The sequence below is a fragment of the Neolamprologus multifasciatus genome, chromosome 16 (genome assembly GCF_963576455.1).
Source record: "Neolamprologus multifasciatus chromosome 16, fNeoMul1.2, whole genome shotgun sequence".
NCBI lineage: Eukaryota > Metazoa > Chordata > Actinopteri > Cichliformes > Cichlidae > Neolamprologus > Neolamprologus multifasciatus.
In genome coordinates, this window is record NC_140454.1 from 30,051,733 (window position 1) to 30,073,044 (window position 21,312).

The 21,312-nt window shown below is 38.4% G+C and overlaps 1 protein-coding gene across 3 annotated transcripts in view; it reads right to left on the bottom strand.

Annotated features, from left to right (window-relative positions):
* The window catches only part of LOC146501052 (PTB domain-containing engulfment adapter protein 1), a 99,532-nt gene extending 81,787 nt beyond the window's left edge, over positions 1 to 17,745 (bottom strand). The window contains exon 1 of one of the 3 annotated variants that reach the window (XM_085136664.1): positions 17,502 to 17,745. In XM_085136664.1, the coding sequence (XP_084992790.1) occupies positions 17,502 to 17,595 (94 nt within the window). In that variant the 5' untranslated portion in view covers positions 17,596 to 17,745. The remainder of the gene's footprint in view (positions 1 to 17,501) is intronic. The other 2 variants (XM_085136665.1, XM_085136668.1) reach the window with 2 other exon arrangements.
* Positions 17,746 to 21,312: the final 3,567 nt, after the last annotated feature.

Genomic DNA, 21,312 nt, shown 5'->3' on the forward strand with positions numbered 1-21,312 from the left:
TTCTAATGTTTCCCTGTGAGGAGGGAAACTTCAAAGCAGCAGCTTGGCTTTTTAAATTGATTAAGAGGACAGACTATTTCTGGTAAATGGCAGTCCATTATAAAACAGAGCTGTAAGAGCTCCATTTGCTACTATGCATTTTTTTTTTTTCATTTCTAGAAAGCACAACTCAAAGGAGTCTGAAAGCACGGTTGAGTCAAAAGTAGTTCACATTAAAACCCTTCTAGATGCAAGTGTTGCCACTCTTCAGCAATTTTGAAATGCTCCCAGATTTTATTTATTTATTCAAACAATTAAATCAATGTTTAAAATACTCATTAGCACTCACAATAACCTCTCGTCAACTATCACTTCAAATCTAACAGGCTTTTCTGTCTCCCTGCCGCCATATTGGTTCCTGCTGATCCCAACAAGCTTTTTAGGGTATTTGGTGTTTCTATACTGGCTGTGGTGTGACTCTCTCTCTTTCTCTGTCCTGTGGCCCTGTGATGTACTGGCAGCCTGTCCGGTGTGTACCCCTCTACGGCAGCTGGAAGAGGCTCTAGCCACCTCGTGACCTTAAAGTGGAGAAGTGTTTAAAAAAAGCTGGCTGATTGGAAAACCCCATGTGAACAGTATAAGGAACACAGAAAGTCAGTCTTATAAGCTGTAAAAACAAATGAAACTGATGAAAACAAAAGTGCATAAAGGCAATAAAATGTGAGGCATCATCATCATCAGTACAAGTTGAGTTATAGTGAAATATTTATAATAATATATAATATAATAGAGCATTCGGAAAGCTGTAATGTTTAGTGTGCCACAGCTAACACTACAGTAGCTTGCTAACACAAACACTATATGTATAAAAGTGTTGCACCACACCTCTTAATCTTTGATATCAGCTGGTTTCAGTCCCGTTGCCAGAGGTGTATAAAACCAAGGACCTTTTACACACCTCTGTGAAAGAATGGGTCAATCTGAGCTTTACACTGATCATAGAATATCTAAAGAATATTGATTTAATGATCTTATCTAATATCTAGTTGATCGTTTTTGCAATATGGAAAGTTACAGAGTGGGTTCACCAAGTCCTGATGTGTGTAATGCATAAAAGTCACATTGCAAAGTTCCTCTGTCATTAACACAAACTGTACCGGAAGCTTCATGTCATGGCTTTCCATGTCTGGGTGTATAGCATGGGTATAGTAAATGGTAAATGGCCTGTATTTGTATAGTGCTTTACTTAGTCCCTAAGGACCCCAAAGCACTTTACACTACATTCAGTCATCCACCCATTCACACACTGGTGATGGCAAGCTACATTGTAGCCACAGCCACCCTGGGGCGCACTGACAAAGGCGAGGCTGCCGGACACCGGCGCCACCGGGCCCTCTGGCCACCACCAGTAGGCAACGGGTGAAGTGTCTTGCCCAAGGACACAACGACCGAGACTGTCCGAGCCGGGGCTCGAACCTTCCGATTACAAGATGAACTGCCACCTCTTGAGCCACGATCGCAGCTGACATTAGCTACTAATATTTCTAATATTTCTAACTGCTAACTAAGCAAATAAAGCTCAAAATCATGTAACATCTAATATTTTTTAGAAAGATGGGAAAAGATGCATCACAGCTGCAGAATGATGGGTTTCCACCAAACTTTTTTTAAAAGGTACATGATTCACATATTTTATATTTAACATTACATCTTAATGTGCTGGACCACTGGCTTAAACATTCCTTCGCTCTCTGTCTTATTCCAGATGATATAAGATATTCATCCTCCAAGAGATTCAGCTCATATCTTATATTCTTCCTTCCATGTATCATGTTGTCATGTTGACCTTGTTTTCATCTCCTGTATGTGTGCATGGTGTGAGCGTCGTCTCCTGTGGTTTGTTTCCAGGTCTTCATGATGGTGCAACGCTGGTTACACCTGGAAGTTGGTGCATAACCTCCCCATCATATTTCTTCATGAGGTGGAGGTGGATTTTTTTGTCTATATTAAATCTACGATTGCGTTCCGTACCAACAAGATACCCATTCTTTTTACTTAATCCTTCTCATGGGAGTTTTTCCCTCATTCAAATAGCATTCTTATGCTGCACAGATTTTAAAGCACCTTGAAAGGTGTAACGTGTCATAGTAACAAGAAATGAACTGACCTTTGGTCACTATCTATGATTTAAAAACATTAGATTTCCAGGTTCCTTACGACTTGCCACTGGTGTTATTCTTACATTAAAGATCCGACCATGTTTCCCTCATTGACAACCACTTTCTAAGCAGTCTTTTTTTAAAAGTCTGGTTCAATCCCAAGACAGTGAAAGAAATATGAAATAACCTTATGATCACATGACAAAGCCTCTCTCATATGTGACTCAGTCAGCCCCACACTTGGTACTTTAGCCAACATACAGTTATGCTGGTGAGTGCGTAAGGGCAGCAAACAGAAAATAAATGTGAAGTCAGGCATTTCTGACCCAGTTTTAAAACTTTATAACCTGCCACGCTGCTCCTGTGAGTTACTCTATAAACATTAAGCTAAAATAAGTGCTTTGGCAAAACAAAATGTAACCTAACTCCAACTGCCAACTGCCAGTGCATGTTGGTTTATCTGTACAAAGGTTGAACACACTTTAGATGCAGATTTAGCATTATGTGACAACAAGTGCGCTCACCCGTCACATCATTACAGACACCTGTGCAACCTTAAGCAATCCAATGAAAGAGCATTGATATAAATGTTGCTTTCACTGAGGGTCTATGCTTCTGAGCATTCACAAAGTTTGGAGAATTTGGTCTCTAAATGGTAATTTCAGCTGCTATTCAGTGAGCCCATTTTACACACAAAAGAAGCCAACCAGCAAGAATGATCTGACAGGATAGTGTTTAAGAAAAAGACTCACAGTGAGCAACATAGTCTCCTTTTACAAAGAGAAACTGTCAGATCAGAATCAAACAAAGGAAAAGTAATTATTGAGTCCTAATGCAAAAACAGCTTTAACTGCAATTCAGCTAAAAATGTTCTTCCTTCCTCGAGAATGATCTTAGCTGCTGTGGAAGAGGACAACTGAGACTCTACCCAGCTAAGCTTGCCTCAACAGACTCAGAGTCACCCTCCAGGTCTGTATCTGGGTTCCTGCACAAAGAGCTAACCCGAACTGCTGTTAGACCTGCAATTACATACTAGATTTCCTCACTGCCTACTAGATTTCCTTACAGTACTGCCAAAAGGATTTTTAAGCAACCACCATCCAAGCTGGTGGGCTAGATAAAGAAAAAAAAGACAATGATGGGAAAAGAAACAACAAGATGAATGGAATTTTTATAGCAGTACTGTATAGCAATACATCAACAAAGCATGGTACAAATGATTCATTGACCTGCAGTTGTAGTATTTGGAATTTTATTTCTCTGAAAATACCATCATGAGCAACACTGAAAACAACTTGTGGTTTTTTAAAGGCCTAACATTTCTTTCATTGTCCATTTTATCAAACTAGGTGATCTTATTTCCAAGAGATTCTTATATTTGCAACTTTACTCATGTGTAATATGGTTGTATAAATTATACCAATTACCAAAACTATGTTTTATATATTCAGAAATGCAGTAATTTTTTTATCCTCTCTTTTAGGAGTGCAAAATATTTCAAAAGAAATATATAAATACATTTCTGTCTATCGATCTAGCTCTCCATCTATCTTTCAAAGTGGACAGTGTAGTCTGGTTTACTCTAAACTAGCTGCACTGCAGCACAACATAAAAAGTTGCTAATGTACTTCAAGGATCCAGAATTCCTGCTACTCTTCTTTCCATTAGTGGAGAGAAAGTCTAAATTGCACTGGAGAGCAAATAACTACCGTCTGCTTGAAAAGCAAAGCATGTTTTACTGGCGGCTCCACTGCACCCTCCAAAAAAAAAAAAAAAAAAGTACAGAAGTTTGTTCCTTTTTCTGTGAAAGCTCGGGGCTTCAAAGAATGTGGCACCATGGTGAATGTATGAGCCTCGGGTGGTCAGTGCCATTTTTCATGCAGTAGTTTGCTCGGCAAAGACCTGAGGATGGATGACACCAAGAGGCAGGATAATCTTAGAAAGGCCATCGCACCCTTGGGGATCAAGCTGGAAAACCTCTCCTATCGTTTGCATTGTTCCTTAACAGCCAACCCTTTATACTACTCATGAACTGAGAAACCATTAGTTGCAATACTATTAAAAATGTTCACGGCATTCACTACTCATCAGCAGATCTCACTTATTTCTGGATACTTTTTGGATTCTGCTGCAAAAGGGCATTATGTAATTTTTTGGCAGGGTTACCTTCCCCTTATTGAGAGGTCATGATGATTGACTTAAAGTTCAACACACAACAAGTCATAAAATATGATTAATTAACAATTAGTTAACAATTCAATGTTTCTGTGTCCAAATCTGGAAAAAAGAAAATTTGGATGAAAAAAAGAAAACCTTGTCAAGGGTCTCTCGTCTAGTGTTAACCTCGTCTAGGCTGAAATGGAAAATGGACGGATGAATGTAGTAGAACAAATACTAAGATACTAGATTTCATCAAAATACACAGGAAGGCATACTCCAAGGATCGTTCTTCTTCCTCGGTTTCTATTCGTCAAAGTGAAGAAAAAAGAAAGAAAAAGTACTAAACAAGTTCATTCCAACATGAAATGTTCTTCTGTGTTCAAACGACACCATTACATCAATCCGATAATGAAAAGTAATAATTATGTGGTTTAATTACAGTTTTTGCAAACAAACCACGACACTGCAAAGTAACTTAACCGAGACGGCGGCTATGCATTAGCGAAGTCATAAAGAGGTGTTATGTTGTAGTCAGGTTCGAGCACAGACAACAGCCGTAGAAAAACACTGAAATCCTCGATGTGTTTGCACAGGGAGCCTGCAATTTAATGAGCCCAAATAAATCTAATTAGTTTTAATGTGAATGATCTTTATGGAAGAAGCTTCCAGGCTGATAGTGTAGAAGAAAATAAATAATGGACTTGAGAAGCAATTTACTCCAGACTGCAACCTTGGCAAAACATGTACAACGCATAAATAGGCATTCGGGTCTGTGAGGATGAGATATGCGCTCTACTCAGGCAATGAGCAGAGAAATCAGCCTCCTAACTAAAACGTGAAACAATACCAATAAAACACACATAAATCTTGCCAATTCATTATCAAAAGGAGGATAATGCAGTCGTGTTGTCTCCAGTGCATAAAAAATGCCAGCTGGAAAGAGCGCGTTGCCCTGTGAAATTAACGCTACTCATCAGGAAATAAAAGAGCCATAAAAAGGCGTCTGTTTTCGCCCACAACGGGATGACTTTCTGAATTAACTGTGGACGCCTTGGACACCAGCAAGTGATTTCTTTGGAGGTGTTGGATCAGGAGGACATCCATTATAAAGCATCAGCCACCAATGGTGACGGCGTTAAGTTCGTCTCCCTGTCTGATTTGCTCAAAACCATTACCTCTAAATGCTGCTTGTCAGCTCCACAAACGCTGAATAGTATCTATGAGGATATGATGTAATGTAGGCTTTTTATTCCAGACACTGTGCTTTTCACTAAATGTGAATAAAGATGAGAACCAAGGCAAAACATGGAGGGTTCTGATTTGTCAAAAATTGAATAAAAGCTATCGAAGCTATGTGCTCAAGGCCTCAAGGATAAAACAGCAATGTAACCGTATCATTTTTGTATGAAATAAATTTAAAGTCAGCTGTAAATCTTCATCTAACTTACTGTCTTTGGTCAGAAGACAGGAGTTTTTACAGTTGACAATAAACCTGTTGATCTTGCTGAACTGAATAACTAGTAACTGACCGCTGTTACCAGCCATCCCAAAGAATCAGCTCGGTTCAATGTCTAGTTTGAGAAGAAACAAAACTGGTTTTCTAATCATGTCACAAACAGCAACAGATTTCAGTGGCTTTCAAACAGCTCAGCAAAGCAAGACAGAAAACTGAAATTACCGTTTGGTAAAAGACAGTTTCAAAGCACAGCGACACTTTTGTTAGACTTCTGAAAGATGAATGTAGTCAGCAGCCCAGATGCCTGATTACCACATGTTAAAGAGAATGCAATGCTTAATAAAGGGCAAAACTGTGCGTGCTTGGCCAAGCTCCCATGGAGGGCCACAATTTGTGCGACGAGCAGAAAAACTCATGACAATAGAACAATGAATCAAATGGCTTAAAAAAGTAAAGTCACATTATTTATGAATATACTTGACCATTCCCATATGGAAAAGATATATATAAATCATATAAAGTTTGTATCTGTCTTGTATGAAACTTGTATTAAAAGCATACAAGAGTGAAAACAGATATAAGATCCCTTGAAAAATTATATAATGAAACTTGTATGTTTTGGATACTTACTAAAAAAAATATATGAAAGTAATGAGAAAGTGGCCACTTTCATGAGTAAATCATATATGTTTTTACTATTTCTTTTCCATATGGGTTGTAAATCAACTATAAATTGTAAATCATTGCTTTATAAGTTCTGCTGTTTTATTTTAATTCGTTTTTGACAGAAGGACAGCAAGAGTGACGTTTACACGATGGTAGTGAGACCTGATGTGATGTAGGGTTTGGAAACAAAGGCACTGAGAAAAAAAAACACACAACAACAACACAGAATCGACAGGATCAGAAATGAGTACATCGGAGGGACGGCTGAAGCTGTGAGCGGTTTGGAGACAAAGTAGAACGTGTGCAGAAGAGGGATACAGACCACAGAGGAGGTTAATCAATGAACCGAGGGAGGACGTGTAGATTGTTGGTGTAACAGAGGATGCTAGGGGTAGGGTATGATGAAGCAAGGCCCTAATGTATATAGCATAAGGGCCTATTTTCCCTTCACCCCTTGTAGCCCCCTCAATTTCTCTTTCCCGGGATGAAGGTAACTCAGCACCCACCCACTTTGCGCTGCTAACACGCTTTTGCTTATCACTGCAAGTGCAAATCGCTGAGGTTCTCAGGCATTCTGAGCTCAGTTGTTGCCACATCACAGCTACTCCCTTCCTGTTTGTCTGCCCTTTAAGGAGTTGGGTAATAACAATAAATGCTCAATTCATGTGAATTAAAAACTGAATTAATGTTAAAAGTGACTGAAAATCTATTCACTGTGAAGAAGGTTGTTTTTTTAATAAATAGGATACATGAGAAATATAAATGTACACAACAAACAATGACATGTCAGTGAAGCAGTAGATTATATGGTTCATGATCAATCACAATATGCAAGTTACTGTACAGGAAGACTAAGATGGCTTTGACTGTCTGTACTGCACAAATTAATCAGAATGAAAATCCGCTGAAAAGGAAATTGTTTGAATACAGTATTGTTAATTACATCAGGAGCAAGAATCTTGTGAAAGTAGTGCATGAATGTAGACATGCCAGACGCCAGATGCACACAAGAAAAAAAGAAAAAGTAAATCAGCCCATTAAATGTCCTTAGAACTTAGACCTATAAGGTGATTGTTGTCTCTAAGTTTGATAAAATTCTGACTAATAATAATGAAGGAAAAGTAATTCTTGTGAATTGTGGATCGACGGATGAATGGACAGGATCCTCATCATGGCAGGAGCGCATCAGTCTTTTTGGCCGTTTGAGCAAAAAATGGTAGTTTCGTGCTGCCTAGCAGTAGACTGCTCTACTGTAATTTAACAGGGAAGTTATTATTTTATTATTTGTGCCAGTGCTATTATTAAGTATTTTCCAGCACCCTCCCAACATCCTCTTTGCCATTTATATCAGGCAGATGGTATACTTTATATATATATATATATATATATATATATATATATATATATATATATATATATATATATATATATATATATATATATATATATATATATATATATTTTTTTTTTTTTTTTTTTTTAAATGTCCAAGCTTTCGTCTTATGACAGAGCAACTGTCACTCCTCTACTATATGCTGATTACTGACTGTCTTTCAGACACTCTGGTCCATTATGATAGGTTTCAATGATTTACTTGCCAGATCCTTTTTAAGTGTGATTTAATGTTTAAACAAACTGAAAGATGGAAATGAGGCTTTCGTGTCTGAGTGGATAACTTATTCTGACGGCAGTATGGTTAAATAATGACTCAACTAAGCTGCCATAGTGGCTTGATCACGCATAGTGCCATAAGAATACAAATATAGTATACGGGGAAGATTTTACACCACCCTATGGTTGTGAACTTGACCACAGACATGCAAACACATTGAAGTTAACTTCCATACAGAACCAAAGCTCATTTCCTGTGAATAAGCTAGCTGTCACGGTGAGGGCGAAAGTGCAAGAAAGTGTCCAAAAAGTTAAAATTCTGAGAAATGATGGAAAAGATTTTAGCATTCAGTCTGTATGGCTGCTGTGTCTATTTATAGTTACCGTCACTATCCAATTTTGATAGCAATAAGCGCTAACTGTGAGAAGCCATGTTTCTCATCCCATTAGCTTATCTCTTACAAAGGAAGAAGCTCATTTATCAGGAAATTACATGGCACAGAGACTTTTATTAATCAAAATGTATAACCTCATCCAAGTCTTGATAAGCATTCCTCACTGACATTCAGCTGCGTCCGACCTTGCAATGACATGAAAACATTTACAAGCCATGGGTTAACAGCAAAAAGCCAAACAAAAAAAAAAAGAAAGTAATGACACAGATAAGTATATGAAAAACTAAATGTGTGAATTGTTATGACTAATTTCAGGTTTGCAAGCCGGTTTGGCTTTGCCAATGTCATGCACTAGATTCAGAAAATGCACACAGCATGCAAAACCACACGCAGCGCCAAAGATGAAGACCACATTAAATCAAATCAGTGGTTGTAATCCGCCTCCAATCAGAGGAAGGCTAAAGTCACAGTTTGAAAGCACTAATGTAATAAGGCTGACGGGAGTTTTCTTCTCATCAGCTCGCCCGCTCATTTTTCTTTCATCATTAGCTTCCCATGTCTCAGTTGTGATTTACTTGCGAGATCAATCTGACCTATCCCAGAGACAGGCAAAGACATTTCCTCTAAATGTCAATGGGCAACAGATGGGTATGAATACAAAAGCTCTTCTACTTTTTCATTCACCTTTTCTCATCTCCCTTAGCAATCTTTTAATATTGCAGTGTTTAAAAGGCTACAGTAAGAGATTATAGACACAGACTCTATTTTTCATAGTATTTTCAAGTGACATGTTTAGGATATAAAAGTGCCCTTTTTAAATATTTAATTTAAATGCATATTAAGAGTTGGAACAATCAATCACTGAAATGACTGATTGTTTGAGTATATTTGGTTGTTGCTATTTTCATTTAGAAAGTTTGCTGATTTTTCCCTTTTTTAAATATTGTTCATAAATATCCGCTTTTGCTTGCCCTGCCACATCACTAGATGAAGCAATAGAAAAAAAAAACCCTCACTCGGCTCTAGAAACTTGCGTTACACAAACAATTAACTGATAAAATAATGAGCAGACGCTTATTCATGGAAATGCTAAATGATGAATGATTTTATCGGTAGGAATTATTTTATTTTTTCTTACCAACCGTTTAATTATTTGTCATTTATTCAGTTTGGAAAAGATCAGGGTCTGATGAGAATTACATTCTACATCAGCTTTAAAGATATTTTTAAAAAAAGGAAAAATTAATTTATCAAATCGTCTTGTGGCCTTCACCTTCACAAGTAGATTGACTTTCCTCTGTTGTCATGGAGATTCTTCTTTCTTTTTTTTTTTTTTTTTTAGTTGAGAAAATCACAACAATAACCGGTCTCAATCTACATAAACTCTCCAGGAAATGTACAGTACGTGGTCTGGAACATATTTTCTCTATATTTATACTCTCCTGAGGTGGTTCTAAAGAACTGAGACCACAGCGTCCAGTAAGAAGGACAAGTTCAGGTGACAAAACGATATCACATCCACCACCTATGCACACCACTGGTTAATATCAGGTGACTTACTTAATGGTGAACAACATTATGCTGAAATTTATAATATTAGTAGAAATCCAATCATATGTAAGAGTGGTATACAAATGACTACTCGAGCTAATATAGCAGTACTGCTGCAGAGTACCTGACATGAATGATTGAATTTGTATGTACAAGGTCTGTGCTTGCTATGGCATTAGATCTTCTATCTGATTACTCCTATGAGTTTGCCCATTCATTTCGCTGCACTGGCAGAAAAACCCAAACAAAAATATATGGAAAGTGATTTCTTGTGTCGGGGAGCATACATCATTAAAGCTCAACGACATAATTGGGAATTACAGTAAAATCCCCAGGATCTGGCTCCAAACCAAGCACGTGTCTGAACAGCTTATGAATTTAATTACTTATAGCACATATTTTTGTAGACCCAATATCATACTTAAAAGATTAGTGCTAAATGCTTACAGTGCTAACCATGAATGGGTTACCTCTCAAAATTAAATGCCAACCATGAACACGTATGTCATTTCTATATAAAAAAGGCAAGCACGGTGTGAGCTCTTGTTTCTCCCTATAGTATTGCTCTGCTGCCTGCCTTAGTGTCAGCACACTCTCCAGATTGCCACCCAGCATATTTCAATTTTGACCATATGTGCAGCTGACCTTTCAAAGCACTACCTGTGAGAGTGAAGCTCTATAGAGAGAGAGAGAGAGAGAGAGAAACCGTTCTACTCATGCTGTGTTTTATAAACTCCATCAGATTATAACACCTTCACAACCTTGGGAAAAGTACTGCACTGGAAAACTGGAAAGCTGCACAATTAAAGGTATGAAATGCTGAAAGGACATCATTGGGAAAGATTTGACCCTAAGACCATTTTTAACGTGGTATCCAAGGAGAACAACTAATAAGATGGTTCATTTATCATGCTGAAAGTTTTCATTAGGACCGTCACCTTGTTCCATTCACTGATTTGGCAGAATTATTCACCCTTGGCTCATTTGGGTTTTTTTTAAGGGAGAATATACAACCGCAGTGTGTCGAGACGACACGTTCATGATACGAGTTTTTCTACTTTTGTTATCATCTCCCATTTTATTTTTGCAGATTTGTTTTATTGGACATATTTCTGTGACAGTGACCTTTATATCACCACGCGCTGGTATGAATCCAAGCAAACCTAATTCGTTTTAAAGCCACAGTGTACCAAGTAAGTCACAGAACTATTAAGGAGCTGTATTTCGTGCACTATAAGAATATCCATGAATATCCATTGGCTGATTTTGTTCTAGCAAGCATGACTGTATTAACTAAATCTCAGAATTTAACTTAATTTGACACACAAAATGTTTTTTTTCCCCAGAAACAGTCATTTAAAAGCCCAGTGTATGAGTGCACATAAGAGGCTCTACTGTTCTAACCTTCACTGCTCCTTTTCTAACTTGTTTTTCTTCTTCTTCTTTTTAGCTATAACTGTTATACTAATGTATCCTATTAACATAATGATCTCTGAAAGTTTGAAAGAAATGCCTCAAAGAAGTAAACACAAAAAGTACCAGGCTAATCGGTTATCTGATCTGACTTTAATCTGTCCATTAGTAATGGCAGGCGAGATATTTAATCCTATACTGATCCTGAAATGTTACAAAGGTCAACATGCAAACTGTTGAAGTATTGCTTTGGCTTATTTAAGAAAACAAAAGAACATATGCTCATTTTTAATTTTATCATCAGAAATGCAATTTCAACATTTATTTAAAGGACTAAAGATGATGTTTCAGAACTTTTTAGACTACTTTATATTATTGAGAATGCTTACTATGTTGGGCTTTGCCTACACATTATGCTTTTCTGCTTTTTCCTTCTACAGATGAGACAACAGCACTCATTAAAGCACTGACGGCACCTGCATAAACCAGACAAGGTCTGCACAGGAATTTGCACATGAATTATGATGTTATTATGGGCAGTGCTAACACACCCACAGAGTTGCAGCACAGAGCACGCTGTAGATCTTACACTGCTGTACCTTTCTGATTGGCTGTATAGATCCTCTGAAATAATTTATGCTGCAGAAAGTGGAACAAACATCTTGTTTTCCACATCAAAGCACTGAAGTATCCATTTTTAAAGTGTTTGGGACTTTAGCTGCATTCTTTGTTTCTTCTCTTTTTAGGTCTTAATATGCTCCCAAAATGACAAATCATTTGAACAACACAAAAGATTCCATTAGCTCCGGGGCAGCCTCTATTAAGTGGAACAACACCAGTATCACCCAAGAAAAGTGAGACAAAAGAAACTTGACACATGTATGGCAAACAGGCAGCACCATTCAAGGTTCATTCAGCTCAGCTCGCTTCCTTTGCAAGAGCTTGTGATTAATTGAGATGTATATGAACTGCTTAGAAGATTCGTTCAATCACAGAGGTGCTGAGACAACAGGCTTTGACACTTCTAAACATCGACACCTTTGCCAAGCAAGACCGAAATATCCGTTTTGTTGACTGTGGCGAGTCATCTGTGAGGGTTTTGGACCAAGGCACGACGAGGCTGAGAAAACTGAGTCAGTAATAGGAAGAACCTTAATCTTCCTGCCCAATTTTTATTCCAGAGGTAACAGCTGCAATAGTCATAGTGGATGAAAAGTTGTTTGATGTTTCCAACTGCACACGAGGCTGCAGTCACTTCGGCTTTCCAGCAATCTGACAGCAAACTGCTTGAGGTGGAATGATGAACTTGTTGTAATAGAGTTTCTGGCGACAGTGAGGCATTGAGAGCACGGGCTGATAGTAATGATGATATCAGTCACTGTGCAAGCGTGAACTGATAGATAGACGTGTCTGCTGAACGTTCTGAAGGCAGGCAGACAGCGGCGAGCATGAGCGCTGTCAACATTACAGGAGCATATGCAGATTTTACTCAACTACCTAATGTTCCGACATGCAGCCTCCAAGGTCGCCAATCAGTGTGTTAATATCGTGCTGCATTTTGCAGCGATGTGTCATCTTAAAGTGTCTTAAACAGAGAAACCAGACGACAACACACATACAGTAAGGAGGCTGAGGTCAGTGTGACAAATGGTTGATGGTTGCTGCTTGGCTACTTCAAGCAAATCCTGTGCACCACTTCTAATTTTCACAAAAATTTAAAAATAAAAAGAATATTAATAAATTACATATAGCATTAAATCATGGGACCATCATCTAGCATTTTTTTTTTTATCATGAATTGTCAAAAATTCAAAACAAACCTTGTATATTCAAGGAGAGGAAGAAACATTTGGGTTTTTTGCTATATTTTACCTGAAAATAAATCAACAATAACAACATAAGTGTTAATTTTCTGTGAATGGACGAGTTGATCAAAGAACTATCCATTTCTGCTCTTTTTAGGCTTCCTGAACACACACAAGCAGAGACACCAGCTCACACTGCGCAGCCTGCGTATCCAAGGCTGTTCTTTAAGCTGTCATCCACTACCTACACTGATAATAAGTCTTCTCAGGATATCTCTGATTCAGCTCAGCAGGTGACCAATTGGGCTCAGCAAATACACAAAACAATCTCCAAGCGGAAATTCTGCTACAGATAACCTGAACCCTATTTGTTTAAATGCTTGCCAGCATTAAATGCAAAGATGCATTTAAACCTCTGAATGTTTTGCATGTAATTTCCATTCAAAACACCCCCACCCACTTCCCATCTGCATTTAATTTGGTCAAGTCTGAACTCACTGATGTCACACAAGACCACTGGAACTGAGAGAGCGAAATGAATACCGAGGATAAACGGTTTTAATTAATTTAGAAGCAATATAAATTACTGTGCATAGAGCAGAACTTCAATATTATATATTCATAACATATCAGCTTAAGATACATTTAGATTTTATTCAGAACTAAAAGCTAATCAGGTTGATTCTCTATTTCCATAAAAAAAAAAAAAAACCCTGCGTGAGATGCAAATACAAACAGAAAGCAATGATTTGTGCTTCTCATAAACCCATATCGTATTCACAGCAGTACACAGAAAATATATCAAATGTTTAAACTGAGACATTTTACTCGTTCATAAAAAGTATTAGCTCATTCTGAATTTGATGGCAGCAGTACGTCTCAAAAACGTTGGGACAACAAAAAGCTGGAAAGGTAAGTGGTACTAAAAAGGAAACAGATGAAGGAACATTTTCAACTAATTTGGTTAATTGGCAGCGGGAGTGTAAGATGGGAAAATGGGTTTCAAATGAGCATCTTAGAGAGAGCCTTTCTGAAGTAAAGATAGCCAGAGTCCATCTATCTGCAAAAACCTGTGTCTACAAATTGTAAAACAATTTAAGAATAATGTTCCTGCATATAAAACTGTGAAGATATCTCATCATCTACAGTACATAATATCATTAAAAGTTCCAGAGAATCTGGAGAAATCTCTGTGCGCTAGAGATGAAGCAGAACATATTGAATGCCTTTGGTCTTCAGGCCTGCAGGTGGCACTGCATGAAAAACAGACATGATTCTGTCATGGAAATCCTTGCCATGCTCAGGAACATTTCTAGTAATCACTCTGTGAAAACAGCTCACAAATGCAGGCGCTCTGTGTGCAACGAAGAAGCCATATGTAAAGATGATCCAGAAATGCAGCCAGCTTCTTTGGACCGAAGTTCAATCAAAATGGATTGAGGCAAAGTGGAAAACTGTTCTGCGGTCAGACTAATGGGAATTTTAAATCTTCTTGGAAAATGTGGACACTGCATTCTCTAGACTAAAGAAGACAGAGACCATCCAGCTCAATTAGAGAACATTAGAGCCTCTGGATTTGGCAGCCTGCACAGCACGATCAAGACCTTCAATGGCGAGAGGAATGTACAGGTTTTAGAGCATCATATATTCCCATCCAAAGGACATCTTTTTCAGAGAAGGCCTTGCAAACTTTGGTAAGACAATGATAAACTGCATATCACATCTATTACAGTAACATGACTTCCTAGCCAGAGTCTGGCTGCTGAACCAACTGAAACATTTGATGAATCGTGAAATAAAAAATACAGCAAAGCAGACTTCCTGCATCAGACTGGTGTTAAAAGAAGAGATAAACATGACCCCGTTCCAACTCGTGAGACTTATTGCAATCAAACTCATAGCAAAACATAAAATAAAATGAGCTAAAATAAGCCAATTTCAATGGAAACTAAGGAAAAGATTTCCTGTTCCAATGCATAACTTGGACCAAACTCTCCACAATGTCAAGCTCATGACGGTAGAGCTTCTGGACATGCGAGTCACATGCAAGCCTTTTTTTCTATCTGATTCTTCAGTCTCGGATAATAATACAGTTGAAGGTAAATATGCAGGTATAATTGATCAGGAATCAATAAAGAATACGACTTACAATATATGAAGATAATAGAGGTACTATCAGTGGTATCTTATCTATCTTTACCGCAATCTCAGTAAGTCAGTTTCACTCCCAAGTGCATCATCCAGCACACATGCTCACAACACACGAAAAAATTGAGAGAAATTACCACTTCCTAGACTATTTAATCAAAGCACCTTATTATCCCTTAGTTGCTGACAATATACAGAGTACCAATGGGATGCAAAACAAACGGCACTTGTCTGTCTTTGACTATAACAACACACGACATGTCTAACTAGGACATGTACTGACTATGCCAAAAGCCTGTAAACGAGAGTGAGGACTGAGGGGAAAAACAGCTCTGGGTTCAAAGGTTTAGCAATCACTGCATCACTGCAGGGACCAGAAATGGACTCAAAAATATACCCTTTCTGATGTCTGTGTAGTCTCCTCATATGCTATTTAAAAATATCTCATGTTGTTTTGTTTGCGTTTGTTAGATATTCATTCAAATGTGTTTTTTAAGGCATGTTGTTGAAGACTTTTATTGCATCTTAAATCTGTACCTCCCCCAATATCAGCAGCAGTTTCAAAGTCACTATTGGGCTCTAAAATCAATCAAGCATACAGTTTAAAGCCCCTGTATTTTATGAAACTACCCCCCCCCCCACACACACACACACACACACAAAAGACAATATCACACTGCTGAAAAATATCAACAACAGTCTCTATGATTGTGCTGAGAGCAAAAGTTCCCCTAACAGAGTAAATCACAGGCTGCCAAAAACAACCAATGCCAAGACTACTGAAGGCCAGTAAGACGCTGTCATTTATTAATTAACATGACCTTTATTTTACTAAGACCTCGATGCCCACATTGTTCTTGACTTACTCCGGGCCGAGACACTGCAGCCCTGAATGGCTGTTTGTACAACCCACAAGGCTACTTCATAGAGATTTTTACTGCATACAATATGACATGCTTGACAGAAGCTATTTAGTAACTACTACCAGTCACAGAAGGAACAAACAATAATAACCCAGAGCTCATTCAGCTGCTGTTATACCATGAGTCTGTCAAAAGGCGAGACTCGAGATTGAACATTGAAAATTTGTGAAATCATGCTGATCTCAACAAGTCTTCCCAAAATCTCTATTTCGCCACAATGGGAACCAGTGACTCTTCAGCCATAAAATGAACACTGTGTGGCAGAAACCAGAAGTACTAGAATACGCAGAGACAGCACTATAAGTCCTCATAGTAATGGGCACATGATCTCTCCACAAATTAGGGTCCACTACTTAAGTCAGTGATGTCTGGCAGCACACAATGGCAAGCTATTTACAAAGTTATTAACATCGCCAATCCCCTGCTGTCATCTTCTGCTGAAATGGTTATCCAGGCAGGGTATGATGAAAGCTAAAAGCCATTTCATATGCCTTCGCAGACTATGGAGGTAGATCAATGTGCCTCTTCTCACTGAGAAAATAATAAGGCGATGCATTACACACAATCACACACGACCTCATACTCAGTTCTAAGGCACGCACACAACGAATGCGAGGAATTCTGAAATGGGAGAAAATGTGATGTTTGAAGTAGACATTTATTGGTGTATCCCAGCTGCAAGTGTATCCCCCTGTGTGTGCCTCCAATGTTAAATACAATGATCCAAAATAACGTCACTGCAAATGCAAATGAGAGCGACTTTTTTTCTCCCCCTCTTCCTTTTATTTGAAAAGCGTCAATGAGATGCGGGAAAACGAGCGGCCGAGGAGCAAATATCCACTACCACTAACTTTAAAGTGGCGGAAAACGCGGAAAAAATCATGAATAAAGATTTTTGAGTGAAAATGTTTGAGGCAAACTCGACGGAGCTCGCAGTCCACCTTGCACGGACTTGCGCAACAAAGTTTCCCGTTAAGAGTTAAGGGAGAAATGAATTCGGGAACAACGATGCCTGTCTCCTCCCAAAACTCTGATTTAAAGCAAACAAACAAACATATTATAAACAGCTCAACGCAACTGTGTCAACTTCGTCTTGGTGGCAAACAGCATATCGCACAGGCGCAAGAGTGCAAACGATACACAAAACATTCCCAGCACAGGCGAGAAACTCGATGGTGAACTCCAAACAGCAGGCTCGGTGCTCGGGAAACGGAACGCAGAGCGGCCGTACTTACACTGGAACCACAAAGTAGTGCGAGCAGTCCCGCAGAAAACAAGTCCACGATCCTCGGCGCTGCGCGGTCCGAGCTCCACATCCAGCAAGCTCATTCCCTCCTCTCCTCCTCCTCCTCAGCTCGCCTCTACAGCTGCTGGATAAGTTTGCTGACGTCAACAAGCACTCAGTCTCAGCCGCCAAAGCTCTTTGGTGGAATAATACATGGAAAAGGAGGGGAAAGACGCGACCGGAAAGACCCGGGGAGGCAGCCATGTACGTTAGAGGTTGCTCATGCAAGACAAGGGCCGAAAAAATAAACAAACAAACAAGCCAGAAAATTTCACCACCTGTTATTATTAAAATATATAATGTAATGAAGTAGAGCTTAATAAATGCTCAAAGCGTTAGTACTGCTAAATAAATACATTACCTAAATACATTACTTTACCACTAATCCAGTTAAGTGGATTTACTTTTGGTGAGCAATTTGACTTTACTCACCAAAGTAAAGTCAAAATAAATAATTTAACCTATCAGCATTTACTTATCTCTAGTTGCTAGTTTTGACCATATAGAATAAAAGTTGTATGTGTATGTGCAGCCTCTGGGTCTGAAATGTGCAACCAATAGGAAAGCGTCTTAACCCTGCATTCTTTTTGATAGACACCAGGGGGCGATAGCTATGGTTACTAAAAGTGTGGGAAGATGACACTCATACTAGACCTCAGAAACACTTTCCTGGTGAGTTTATGGGATCTGTTTGTCATTTCTGAAAATGTTGGTTTTTATGCCTTAGTTTCATAAAAGGATGGACTCATGGGTCATTGGCTCAGGTGACAGCTCGGGTTTAGAAGTTTGGAGACTAAGGTTGAGATGGTTTGGTATGTCTATCTTGGAGAGAGGTTAATATTGAGCTGTCACGCAGGAAGAAAAGAGGAAGACCTCAGAGGGGGTTCCAGGATCTAGTGAAGGAGGACAGGTTGGTGTGACAGAGGATGATGCTAGAAAAAGGGTGAGAAGATTCACTGTGATGTTACTAGCTGAAATCAAATGTTTCTGACTTGCTATTAGACCAAAATTTCTGCCTCCTAGCATACAGCAAATTATCACGTTTAGCTTTGCTGTTTGCACTCATGGCTGGCTGCTCATAACTTCATGCTGTCAAGAAATTGGCTAGCTAGTTTGACCAAAAATCAAATGAGCAAGTCAGTTTTTTTAAGGAGCTTGCTATTACAAGAACACATTTAGCTAGCTTCTTTTTATTGTTTTTATGCTAATCTTTGCTGTATCGCTTTTTAAAGCTAAACCATTGCTAGCTAACTAATGAAAAATTTAGACCGCATTTTTTTTCTGTGGCAAATCTGGAATCTTTGTGCCAAGAATAAAGGTGATGATGTAAAATATCAGCATAAGATTATAGTAAATATATTACATAATTTACCTCTCAATTAAAAGTAAATTACTTGTTCATTAGCAAACTACAGAGTGAAAATATGTTTAGTAAAATATATACTAATATAAGGTTCATGATCAGTAATCACCATGTGATAATATATACTTAATTTACCCCAAAGGTTGCACAACCTCGAAAATAATTAGATAATCATTATCATTAAAACGATAATGTTTAACAGATACAGTGGAGAAGCCTGCTGCTCTTCTTCTCATCTTTTAAGTATGATGTGAAAATGTGATCATCATTATGAGCAGGGTGCATTTTTGCATTTTGACTCATTTGACATGAAGTATTATATGTTTTGCACTAAATTAAATTACTTCTATTCAAAAAATGTAAATGCCCCAAAAATGTTTTTTGTTTATAAAGCTAATTTCAGTGTAGTTAATAAGCAACCAAAATTTAAAAAATCTGAAAATGTTATGTTTTAAACATTATCATACTACAGTGGTAGACTGAAACATCTGTATCAGGAGATCTGTGGGGCTGGCACTGCTTTATGATACCCAGCTATGAGTGTGTCATATTGTAGTGCTACAAGAAACATTAACAGGAATTTAGAATGTCTCTATTATATAATTGATTTTTTTCCTTCAGCAGACAGATTTAAAAAGACAGCTATACACAGCTTAGAAATCCAAGGTCCGGCCTTGATGATAAATGTTAAAGGGGCAAAGTCTTTGCTGTGTCTCAGTGTCATTGCTACTACACAGTCCTATTTTCAATTATACTTCAAATGTGCTTTCCAGGTAAACTACGTATCGAGGAGACGATAAAATTGGAAAAAGTTTACAGTGAACAGAGTTTTCCTTTTTTAATTCAAGGGTAAGCAAGCCCAAAATGTAAGGGATCCATAAATGGGCTCGCTAGATTCGAAACAGATCTTTTCATGATGGTAGAAAAGTAATTGCAACAATACAAAGCCTTACACAAATCAAGAAAGACACTCCAACAAAATGGCAGGAACACACAAGGGGGACTGAGACACACTCAGACAAAGGACACACACAGGTAACCAGGGGAAGTCGACACATCAGCGTAATAACAGCTAAAACTAATAAGACAAAAGACAAAGTCAAACTGGACAAAGTCAAACTAACAGCGAAGTATGAAAACAATTTAACTCTACTGACAACAAGTGGGATGAGAACTAGCGCCGTCTCTGACTGTGACCTGTAAGTGAGAAGTTATAGGCTGTACAACAAACTCATTTGTCATCAAGAAATAATATAGCGCTTTTCAAGGCACCCAAAGTGCTTTACAATGCCACTATTCATTCACACACTGGTGGAGGCAAGCTACGGTTGTAGCCGTAGCCACAGACAGAAGCGAGGCTGCCATATGGCGCCATCGGCCCCTCTGGCCAACACCAGTAGGCGGCAGGTAAAGTGTCTTGCCCAAGGACACAACAACCAGGACAGAGAGCCCATTGATCGAACCGGCGACCTTCTGGTTACAGATACGCTTCCCAACCCCCTGAGCCACGGTCGCCACAAATAAATACTGCAAGGAAGAAGAAATGAGTCATTTCCTGGATGTTGTGCTGATTAAGTCATTATTTTGTGGTCTTCCTGATCCAAATTAAAGCCCCGCCTTTTTACAAGAGGTGCGGCCCAACTTAGAAGATCTTAGTGCATCTTTATCCAGATCTGTATCTAGAAATGTTGCACTTTACAAGTGCAAACTTTGATGTTTTGCATCGTGTTTTCACAAATACACATCAAACTGAAATAAGAGAAAGCTGTCTCAATGAAATACTGCTGATCCATAGACTGAGTTCATGCAGATGTACTGGGATTTTTCACATTGGCAGAGGTATGAAGTCTTGGGCTGCCCTTGATTTATGTAATCTATCTATCAGTCATCCTGGCTATTTACAACCAGGATTAGCTGACAGTGAGTAACAGGAGGGATCTTAGACAGGTCACCAGTTCATTAATCTACACGGTGGCTACACAGAAAGAACATTTTGGGTTTGAAACTGCTTTTAGGCTTGAGTCTTGCTGTGAGATGTTACTGTGTTCTTCATGCACCTGTTTAGGTTCTTTGTGGGTACTCCAGCTCCCATTTACTGCCCAAAGGCATGTGCATAAGAGTAACTACATTAGACAAAGGTGTAGGTGTTAATGTCAGCGGTTGTAGAAAAATAAATGAAATTCTAGAGGTGTGAAGAAAGTTTTACTTTAATTCATGTGTCAGAAGATACTGTTGCAGAATCTTTATATGATAAATAGAGCTGAGATGAGAAAAAGCTGAGCAAAGTTTGCAGAAGTGTTGCCAGATGTAGGTTTACCTACATACATACATATTGTAAATAAATAATAGTTTCATTCATTAAGCTCAAACAAACAGATCGTTTAATTGCTTGATATAT